The following is an 11,775-nucleotide window of genomic DNA, read 5'->3' on the forward strand; positions in this document are numbered from 1 at the left end:
CTGCGATAGTTGATTTAAGAAATGATAGTTACCCTAATAATTATTTCATGACACGTGGATTGTGCAGAAGTATCTAATTTCTTTCTGTTTTTTCTCCTTAGCTTTGGTGTCATTCCCAGTGCCCCTCTGGCCATTCATACACCCCTCATGCCCAACCAAAGTATTGACATTTCTCTTCCTCTTAACACTCTTGGGCCTGTTATGAAAATGGAGCCCCTTAACAATCTCCAGGTAATGTATATCACCTTTTTAAATGTAATCTCCTTTTTTTACATTGTAGCAGTTTTTATGATCATGATGTGGGGCTTATTACCATTTATTACCAAAAGACTCTATTAACTAGTGCCAGGCTTTTTCAGAAATGATGCCATTTCATAGCATTTGTATTTGTCGGGTATTTCATCTGAACAGAAAGGATATGATTTTACAACTTCGTTTTTATTCACTTTTTAAATTTAAATATTATTGTACGTATGTTGAAAATCTAGTGTCAGATTAGAATAATAACACATTGCTCATTTTGCCTATTTATGCTTTAAAGAGCATAGCAGAGATCATTCATTTTTTTACATACAAAATTCATGGGTGAATGCGCCGATCATTACCCACTATGGTAAAGCCAAAAATGTGAACACCACACTACTGGTGTGTCTGGGACCCCTAGGCAGGAGTTTTGTTTATAATATGGTGCAGCTACTTACTATTTTTGTACATTTATACTTTTGTAGCTTTTAAATGTATAGTTTCCTTTAACAAACAGGTGTGCAACACTACTCCCTTGACCTCTACCTGAAACTAATCCCAAATAAACCAGCATCATATTTTTTACATGGGTATCATTAATGTTTCAAGTTCATACTTTTGTATGTGGATGGAGGATGAAATAGACCTATAGCTGACTTTCATATTGCTCAATAGATAAGAGTTGTGTCATTGATGTACTATAATTCAGTTACATGGAGCTAGGAAATTGATTTGAACAAGGCCATACTGAGGCAGTGTTCTGTCTCTTGGGTCTTAACTGGCTGTCAGGGTTTTGTTCATTTATGAGTACTCTGGGGAACAGAATAATCACATCAAAACCTGCTTTCTAAGTATAGTTTAGTTGGAGTTAGCAGTGCATTCAGAGTAAATGCTAAATCAAGCAAGCTTCAGGACATATCTTATGTATGTATGTATGACCCAGATGATTATGTAATGTCTATATTTATTGAGCTATAGCAATATCATATTACACAGCAATGGTGAGTAAAAAGGAAACTCTGCACATAATACACTTGGCAAATTCCAGTACTAAATGTGAACATTTACCATATTTTGTTTAATTTATGCAAGGCAAGAAAATAGCCAGAAGGCATAAAATGGATCAGGTCATTGTACAAGTTCTTTAACCGGGTTGTAATTAAAAAGCCACCCACTTGTTTATAGAACTGTGTAGATGTATACTTGTCAGTTTTGTGGCTGAGAAGATGAATTCTGAGAAGCTGCTTAAAAAGTGTTAATAGCTGTTGTGAAACCTTGATATTGGCTAAAGGATTGCTATGAACCTGCCACAATTCTTACGTTTCACTCTAGGTGGCCGTGAAAAATAATATTGACGTGTTCTACTTCAGTTGCCTCATCCCTCTACATGTGCTGTTTGTGGAAGATGGCAAAATGGGTAAGTTAAGGCACAATGTTACCAAAATAAACCAACTTGTAAGGTTTAGTGATGACATTCAATGTCGGACTGGGACACCAAGGGCCCACCCAAAAACCTTAGACCAGGGGCCCACAAAAAGACCTTAGATCATTGACCCACTCTCAGTATTATTATAATTCCTCTCCTTGTGCAACCTCTATTCTGCTAGTCTCTTTTCTTTACATGATATATTCAATCTATTTAGTCTCTTTGTTCTCATAGAAATAGGTAATGGCCGTGAAATATGCCAAATGTTTTGAAGCAGGAGAGCTCACTGACACCTGGGCCCACCGGGAGTTTTCCTGGTATCCCTGTGGGCCAGTCCGAAAACTGATGACATTTAAATTCTTCTGTAGGATGCATATAAAATGCAATATTGGCAATTTATCATGATTTTGTTTGGTATAGCATGCATTTCTATTACATTATACTGCATTTGGTAATGGAGCATGGTAGTTCCTCTCAAATGTAAAGATTGTGCTAACTCCATGCTAGCTGGTACCTTCTCTACTGGGGGCTTACTTGGAGTTTAAAAACCCAACAGGGGAGCTATAAAAAGGTATTGGAGGCAGACATTGGTTATGCAGAGACATTTGCAGCAGTGCTTACAGATTATAGCCTGGATTTATTAGGTTTGGTCCTGTGCTGAAGGACATCTTAACGTTCAACTACTAGGAAAAGCTGTAAAATGTTCCAATGCTGTAAGAGTAGTAATTTAGTATAATGTATTCCCAGTCTAACAATGCCAGTGGTTAAATCGTGAATTATGACAACACAAACTCTTATGTCTCTTGGTGATTGTGTCAGAATCCTGTTATGTGCATGAAAGCATGTTAATTATAGTATCTATCTGCTTTACAGACACTTGCATTTCTTGCTCTGTTGGTTTGAACCATCTTTGCCATGGCTAAAGATCTTGAAATTATATCCAGTAATGTGATAAACCGTGCCAAGATTTACCAAATTTGACAGTATCTTGGTGACAAGTAAATAATACCTTCTGGTTGATTGAAAATGGTTTGCTAGACCAGTAGCACCTTAAACCCATTGGGGCTCATTTATTAACGCTTGGCAAATTTGCACCTGAACAGCAGTCTATGCCAGCTAATCAAATGTTTGCTTTCATTGTTCTGCCTGCAGCTGCCTAAGAAAAAGACAGTCACCGGTTGGTTGCTTTGGGTTAATGCCCATTATGCAAATGTGCCCAGTTTTTATAAATGAGCCCCAATATTTAGTATAGATTAGTTAATCTTCTGGCTCTTGATCATGTTAAATCCCTGTTTGATGAGTTGTTATTATAGTTAATATAATTTTAATCAGCAGTGACCAGTGTACTTCTCCATTATTGAAATTGGGCTATAGGGTGTATATTTTCATAGCAGATACCAGATAAGCGGTGTAGAATTCAGTGGTTTTAGTTGTTGCACGAAGCCAAATGCTCACTGTAGACCTATAGAGTGAAAACTTTCTCATTTAGGATTACGCAGTTGTCGACAAGAAATTATTTATTTGTAGGTGCAAGGCACATTTTATGGTGTAAAACGCCGATTTAAACGGCGATTCTGCGCTCCTGGCTTACTTACTTACTCAAAACCACCAACTCCAATGCAAGTCTGGATACTTCCATCCACAGTAACTTTGGGCAATTTCTAGGCAATTTTCTGCAAGATTAACCATTTATTAAGGTTAAGGTATGAGGCGTTTTCTCTACCAGCTCTAAAATGTGGCAGGGGCTCTAACATCTATGACTGGCATTGCTTAAAGTATCTGCTTTATTTTATTGGCATTGCTTAAAGTATCTGGTATATTTTTGCCCTAAAACACTTAAATGTGTATTTTGGGGCCAAATTCTGCCCCATGGGGATACTTACAGGTGTACATCATTGTAGAAATGGCATATGGGGCCAGCAGTCATGGGTACTGAGATTTCTCTAACAGCTTTTTTGCAGAGAAACACATTCAATGTTGGCCTGATTTTCTTGGTTATGTACTCTTATTTCCTCATTTTGCCAAATTAGTATTTTGTTACAAATAAGAATCATATGAATCATATTTGAATACATATCCATGAGCTATTTACAATATTGAAACTATGACAGATAGGCTGACTGTTTAGTAATGGTGTGCAACTCTACTGATAAGTGTAGTTCAATTGCCTCTGATTCAACCACTGTTTCCAAAGATGCAGTATGCTAAACCTGTAGCCCAGATGGACCCATCAAATCATAACCTTCAGCTTTTGCAAATAGACATTCAGACATGGTATGTGTTGTTGCTCTCCAACCCCTTGAATGTTGCTCCCAGTGGCCTCAAAGCAGGTGCTTATTTCTGAATTCCTGGCTTGGAATGTTGCTCACGGTTCAAAAGGTTGGGGATCCCTGCCCTATGGCATACACGGTTTCTTTATATTATACATGTGCATGTGCTGTCTCTTTCACAGAACGTCAAGTCTTCCTGGCCACATGGAAGGACATCCCAAATGAGAATGAGCTGCAGTTTCAGATCAAAGATTGTCATTTGAATGCAGGTAAGAGAAAATTCCAATAAGCTAAGGTTTAAACTTGCCTTACTGTTAAAATGTTTTCGGGAGAACAAGCATATTTTACATGAATTTTGGATGATTCCTTCACTTTTATGCAGAGCATTGTCAGTGGACACTAAATACTAGTAGGATTCTTGTCAAGCTATCCTTTTATCCTTTATCTTTGAAGACATGCGTGTCCTAGATTTGCACTGGCAGAAATCCTCGGCCACTTTAAGGTTATTGCGGTTTACAAATCAGCCTAATGATGGGTCAAACTATCATATTGAGGGGTCACATAAACCTGCATAATCAGAAGTCACCTTCAGATTCTCCTATGGAAGGAGTCGATTTTGCAGCTCTGAAGTGTTCCCCACTTGGATTGCTTTGATCAGACCAAGTGAGGGGGAAGGGTTTTGTCATGTGCAGTGCTTTATTCTCCTATATGTCTCATGCTTCATCAGTGTTCATCCTCTCTGATCTCACTGATGTATTCACATGAGAACAATATAGAGCTGAAGGTGGAGTGTCCATGACCTGCTGAGCTTACAACTGTTCACTGTGATGATGATTGCAGGGCCTTCTGTTGGCTAGGTCTGTCTCAGACAATGAAGATGATTCTACCAAGACCATAGGTGAAGCTCACAGATGGTTTTTTTTTTAGTAAATGGCATCAGCCACTTCAATGAAATGATACATCATAGTGAAAGAGAAGTGGTCATTAGTAGCCTTGTTTGCTGTGATTTATTAGTTGCTTTATAATTCCAGTGACTTCCGGACACACTGTTCATTTATTTTTAAAAAGACCATAAACTGTGTTCGGATATTGGTCAATAACATAAATAAAAACAAAAGGAACCATAAAAAAAAGTGAGAGAAGATTACAAACAAAGGAGGAAGGGGTATGAAAGAGGAGTCAGGTATGCAGATGGCAGAAGACTGAGATTGTTACCTGCAAAAGCCATGGTTGCTCAATTTTCACTCCTATTCTCATTCAAACTGAATCTGAAATGCAGTTTGGTTATTTAAAACTACACAGTGTAGAATTAGCTTTTATGGCAGACTGCTTTAAGCACATCACGTATGGCTATTACCTGAATGCACTTAACTGAAAGCCTTACATAACCTTTGGTTAGTGACCCACCGATGTGCTGTGGTTAAAGTGTAAGCGGCATAAGGTGCTAAGGGGTGACCTGCACCTTCATTTGTGCCCCAGGGGAGTGTCCTATTTTTCCAGCTGACAGATAAAGAGGTGCAGGCAGTTAATACCCCAAAGTCAACCGTTTGCTTTAAGAGTGAACCTGTTATTCTATTATCTCCACCACATGCACTCATGTGCCCAGACCACCCGCTCTCTCCTGCATAGAAATATGGGGAACATTGTGGAAAGCAGTGCAGTGGATTTCAGTTCAGCCGCTTAGCACTGAGAGTGATGCTTGCTAAAAATAGCACTCGGTCACATGACCATCTGCAGGAATAACATTGTGTGAGATGGAGAGTTAACCCATAGATGCCTTGGGAATACCACGGATGTGTGCCAGCAGCTTGAGCATGTGAAAGTATATCAAAGCACAATGTGCGCTGCAGCTGATCATTAAAGAGTGCCTGCTATTGTTTTCCACCATAAGAAGCAAATCAACCCTTGCTGCATTCAATGTATTCAGTGCTGCGGGTTATAAATCAGAACTGTGATCCTTTAGCTGTCAGTAACATCTGTGCGCCCATGGCAGAGGGAATGACACTGCCTGCTAGTATCTACTTGGAAATGCTGTCCTGACTGTAACTGGAGTCTGGATATGTGCAGGCATCTGCTGTGTATTATGCATCTGTAGCTGTATCTGCCTACACCACTCACTAGCTCAGCCATGTGAAGATCCTTTGTACACTAGCTGCAATTTACTGCTAAAATTATGTCACAAAAAAGCCTCCAAGGAGAAGTATTTTGCTTCAATAAATGATCCTTTCTTAAATGTAGCCTGCGCTAACTGGACTGGATTTCTTCTCCATCGTATTTTTATTCTTAGAGCTTTCATTTTTATCCCCATATTGTAAAACCAGAAAGGGAGCTGTTTAGCCATAACATTAGATCAGAAATGTGCTCTTATTCAAGGAATTTAATCTTCTGTTATAGTATTTAGGGGGAAAATTGGCTTTTTCGTTGCCCTGTAGAATCACTGCGTGTGTATCTGTGATTATTCTAACATGCTTTTTCATATAAGATTGATTTATAGTTGTGTCCAGAATAATAGCAGTCCGACATCACTACCCTGATCAAGCATTGTTTTTGGTACAAATTATATTTCTACATGGCAAGTAATTTACTAGTAGCTGTAGTAGAGTAATAGAAAACCAACAGACCCAACAGTCATGACATGCATGCTGCTGATTCTCTGTCATTCAATCATTAATGGAATAAAATGGGTAGTTCCAGACATTGTTCAGGAGAACAGTGTACTTTGATTAAAAAGTTGATTGGACTGGGGAAACATGTAAAGAAGTACAGAAAATGATAGGCTGCTAAGCTAAAATGATCTCAAATGCTTTAAAATGGCAAGCAAAACCTGGAACACCAGAGAAAATGGAGAACTACCATTAAAATGGATAGAAGAATAGCCAAAATGGCAAAGACTGAGCCAATGATCAGCTCCAGGAAGATCAAAGATGGTCTAACCTGTGATTACCTGTGATTACTGTTACAATTGGAAGACCCCTATGAGAAGCCAAGCTATCGGCAGGAACACATTGACTGGCCTAAAGAGAAATGGTGCAACATTTTGTAGACAGATGAAAGCAATATTGGCAATTTTTGGTGTATGGAAATAAAAACTATTATAAGGAGTTTTAGCTTTATTCGCTTTTTTTTACACACACTGCTATTATTCTGAATACAACTGTAAATTCCATTAAAAGCGGCCCTTTGCTGTTATACTTGTGTAATCCATTTTGTTTCTTTCAAGTGAAGTATGGCAATAGGTACTGCACTGATGAACAATAATGAAAGCAAATCTAGCAAATGCATTGTACTGTTTAAATCCGCCCTATTGAATGGAGAAGCTCATCTTTCTTATTAAAGAAACCCTATCTACCTTATTTTATGAATTCAAGCTTTTGAATTAGTGTCTAGATTTTGCATGAGTACATTTTGGGAACTTTGCCCACAACTATGCACAGAGCAAGGCACCTAATAGGTAACCACACTGACATTTTAATAGAAAGTACAGGGACCTTGGTAAAATAAATTATACACAGTGCTCCCCTTCCCTGAGTTCCCAAATTTTTAAATCACAACCATTTTTGTAATTTATCCACCTGTCAATCTTGTCTATTATTAACTTCCAAATGTAATTGCCATTGTACCTATTGACTAATTGATCTCTTTCTTGTTTAATTATGTGAATAGACAACGTTTCCAGCAAGCTTCAGAATAACAACGTGTATACCATTGCCAAGCGGAATGTGGAAGGGCAGGATATGCTGTACCAATCTCTCAAACTTACCAATGGTATTTGGATCCTAGCAGAACTGAGGATCCAGCCAGGAAATCCCAATTATACGGTAAGGCGACACATTACACTTTTGAATTATGACTTTGTGTTTAGTTATCTATATTTAACTAATAGAGCTGGTATACTAGCCTTTATGTTCATCACTTCATTTAAGGCCAACATTCTGCATGTTTAGTGAGTCCAAAGGGCAATTTCATAAAAGTCGCCAAGTTTGTACCTGGTGTGGTAACCCAGAGCAACCAATTCAAACAGAAGTTGCTGATTGGTTGCTGGTTCTCTGGTGCAGTCAACTCAAGATTTTTGTTTTTGCTGTGCCTATTTATAGTAATACAAGCTCTTGTAATTCTGGCATTGCCCCCTAGCTATCAGAGAACATGCCCTAAGCCATACTGCTTTTCTAGTTTTATACCTTTATGCAAATAATGACTGTATGTTGAGATGACACTTACGGTAAATGTACAGCAATACAGTTGTGTTAGGTTTGTCATAAAACACATACCAAATGAAATATACTCTATAACCATTAAAACGTGTTCATTCAAGTCTCCTAGATCTAACTGTAATACTGTTTGGAGACAAAAAGGTGCTAAAAGCCAACTTCACAGCCAGTCTAGTCACCAATTTTGACCCAGCAGTTAAATAGAAGATTCAAACACATTGTAATCACACAAAATAAGAAAATTGTGTATATTATGACAAGTGAAAAATTGTGATAGCATTCTAGCCTTCAGCCGAGTGATTGAAGTATTTTCATTTTCCTTCCAGCTTTCTTTGAAGTGCCGTGCCCCAGAGGTGTGTAACTATGTTTACCAAGTGTATGACTCCATACTAAAGAACTGAAAGTGAAAATTCTCAGATGAGCCTGGTTCTACATATACACTTATACTCTCCATATAATCTGAGTCAACTATACCAATGACTTCTTATTTCTTGTGGATAATCCAGCCCATGGCTGTTTTAAGAAAAAAAACAACCTTTATCTTGAATTCTTAGAAATTCTGAAGCACTTCTGATTTCGTTATCTATATTCACATGTGGGTCCACTTGCCTTTTAGTGCTATGTAATGAATTAAGCCTGCTTGGGTTATTGTCAGACACCAGGCAACTCTAGCCCTTAGTTTTCTTCTAATTCACGAAGACTGGAACCCCCTACATTGTTCAGGTTTGTGTCTTGTACTCCATTTATTTGACTACACAGTTGCTAAATGCTTCATTCTGCATTGCTAGATGTTTCCTGACCAAGACTTTTCCAATGTGACACAGGTTAAGAACCAGTTATTGTCATTGTGTGGAGTTGTCTGTTGTATTATTCTAGACCACAGTAGTAACTTAGTAGCTCCCTTAACTTGATGTTAGATGAAATGTAATATGAAAACTGGTTCCAACCTTTTTAATTAGCCTAACTACATATTATGTGAGCACAAAGTGTCTATCTTGTAACTTTTCAAGACTTGGTAACGTGACCAGTCTTTACATGTGTTTGTACCATTTAGATAACCACCTCTTCTGTGATGTACCATTGCTTCTCAGCATTGCCATGCATACATTTACATTCCGTGCCAATGCTGAAAGTATTCTAAGCTGAATAAAAATGTTATATTGTGTATTGCAAACAAAGAACAATAAAATGTACCAATAAAACTTAGAACAGAATATGTTTCAGGAAAGAATGTGCTGTTTTTCCTTTTGCATGACATTTATGGCTAATATTTAGCCAGTTTTCACCATGGTAGCCTTGGTTTTTCACACTACAAAAGGACAAAAACTATGTCAGAGTCTTTCCTTTATGAAGCTTGAGTGTAAAAGTGTGATTTATGTTCTATATACAATAATATATTAACAGGGCTTGCTTTTTAATAGGATAAGGTTGCCCAGCACGTACAGTTGTGTTCAGAATAATAGCAGTCTGACATCATTAACCTGATACAATCATTGTTTTGATTCTATGTAATTGAATCAATAATTAAAGGCTTGTTCCAAATAATAGCAGTGTGGAGTTCAATAAGTGAGGTTGTGTGAAAAAACAGGCGTCAATTATGGCCCTTATTTACGGAAGGAAGGCAGCAAATGTTGTGCATACTGGTTATAGTTCATTCCCTCTGTAAATCTAAGAAAAATGGCTAGTTTCAACACTGAATTCAAGTCACAGTACACTGTGAAGACAGTGAAGGATGGTGGCGCAAGTATCATGATATGGGGATTTTTATTATACTACTATGGTGTTGGACCTATTTATCAGATACCAGGGATCATGAATCAGTGTCAATACATCAAAATACTTGAAGAGGGCATGTTGCCTTATGCCGAAGAGGAAATGCCCTTGAAATGGATGTTTCTACAAGACAACAACCCCAAATACACCAGAGGCAACATCTTGGTTATAGACCAACAAGATTATTATTATGGAGTGACCAGCCCGATCCCAATCTTAATCCAATAGAAAAATGTTGCAATGACATCAAAAATGCTGTTTCTGAAGCAAAACCAAGAAATACATAAGAATTGTGGAATGTAACAGGCACCAAATGCAGGCCAAGGAACTTTCTGTTAAGGAATAACACAAATTTGATAATTTGATTTTGATTTGGAATAGAAATGTGCAGTGTTCCCAGTGCTGGAGACAGTGGAGTAACTATAGAGAAAGCAGACCTCGTGGTAGCAGGTGGAAGACCGCAGGGTCTCCTTCCAGCTTTAAATAAATTCTCCTCCTTCCCACACCATGAGCGGAGAGTGAGCCGGTAATGCATGTGAGTTTTTTTTCCGCAGGGGGGCCTGGCACAATCTAGTTACATTACTGGTACTGTCTGGAGAAGTACCAAGCCCTGAAAAAGGAACTAGAGAGGATGTAGAAAGCAAAGGCCAAAGTGGTCCCAGTGGTGGTAGGAGAACTCGGGGCTTGGACTCATAAGCTGGGAGAGTGGCTCCAATAGATCCCAGGACCAACATCAGAGAACTCTGTCCAGAAGAGTTCAGTGCCGGGAACAGCCAAGATACTGTGCAGAACCCTCTGGCAGAGCACCTGAGACAAATGCCACTCATAGGGGGTGAGAAGTCCCCTAATATATATAGTCAACATACAACTGGCATTAAAACAAAATTGCAAATTAAGAATTGCTAGTCAAAACATCAATCACCAAATTACTTACACTTTCGAAGTCCTGCGGGTGGAGCGCAGATGACCCGTAACCTCATCTGGTGAGACCCCTATTATGACACTATAATATAATTTGCTTGTAATAGGTATATGCTTCAAAGCATGAATTGCTAACTAGGTCCTTTCCCTGCATTAGAAACATTTTGTCTGTGTAACTTTATTACACTTCTAAATGGATCACATATCACTTTTATGAAGCTATAATGTGGGCCAAGACAAAAGGTAGTTAACTGAAAGGGAATGTTTATTGCTCTTGAACAGAATCACATTGCAAAATATCTGAAAAACCATCAAGAGGGATGTCAGTGCTTATTCATGCTGTGTAATGAAGCCTGCAAATGACAAAGACCTTTTGTCCCTGATTATTATGATGACTGCAACAGATTGGTGGTCTTGTCATTCACAGTGGGTTAGTTGTAGGTTCTTATAAGCTTCTGTGAAGTGCAATACTTCCTGCAGGTTAATGGCTAAAAGAAAAGAAAATCAGATGGATACACTGGATTCTATAGCTATAAGACATCAAAGAGTTACTGAGAATACTGATATGAATATTATCCAGCTTTGATGTAAGAAGTAAAGCTAAGGTACCTGTATCTTTCACAATAATACAGGTACATTCCAGGAATATTTGTCATTAAATTGGGCACCCTCCTGTATATTTCACTATGGACCACTTCTTAAATCTATCCCAACCTTTATCCAGTGTCCTCCACTCAGACAAATGTCCTTCCAATTCACCATCTCTGGTTGTTGTTAGGACTCAGTAGACACCCAGTAGACCCACTGCCTAATTCTTTTATTAGTTCTTTTATTAGTTCTTGCTGTGCCTTTCATTGGACTTTACATTGTATTTTGCTTGTCTGTTCACCCTCTGTTTGCCAGTTAACATTGCCTGTGCTTCCCTCTGCCTTGC

General features: G+C 38.3%; 1 protein-coding gene across 3 annotated transcripts in view; it reads left to right on the forward strand.

The window, feature by feature from the left end:
* Positions 1-9,370, forward strand: part of ap2b1.S (adaptor related protein complex 2 subunit beta 1 S homeolog) — a 41,204-nt gene extending 31,834 nt beyond the window's left edge. For all 3 annotated transcript variants that reach the window (XM_041584094.1, XM_018249623.2, XM_041584095.1), the window contains 5 exons: positions 102-231; positions 1,576-1,660; positions 4,122-4,208; positions 7,603-7,757; positions 8,474-9,370. In XM_041584094.1, the coding sequence (XP_041440028.1) occupies positions 102-231; positions 1,576-1,660; positions 4,122-4,208; positions 7,603-7,757; positions 8,474-8,548 (532 nt within the window). In that variant the 3' untranslated portion in view covers positions 8,549-9,370. The remainder of the gene's footprint in view (positions 1-101; positions 232-1,575; positions 1,661-4,121; positions 4,209-7,602; positions 7,758-8,473) is intronic.
* Positions 9,371-11,775: the final 2,405 nt, after the last annotated feature.

This window comes from Xenopus laevis, chromosome 2S, assembly GCF_017654675.1.
Source record: "Xenopus laevis strain J_2021 chromosome 2S, Xenopus_laevis_v10.1, whole genome shotgun sequence".
Classification (NCBI taxonomy): Eukaryota; Metazoa; Chordata; class Amphibia; order Anura; family Pipidae; genus Xenopus; species Xenopus laevis.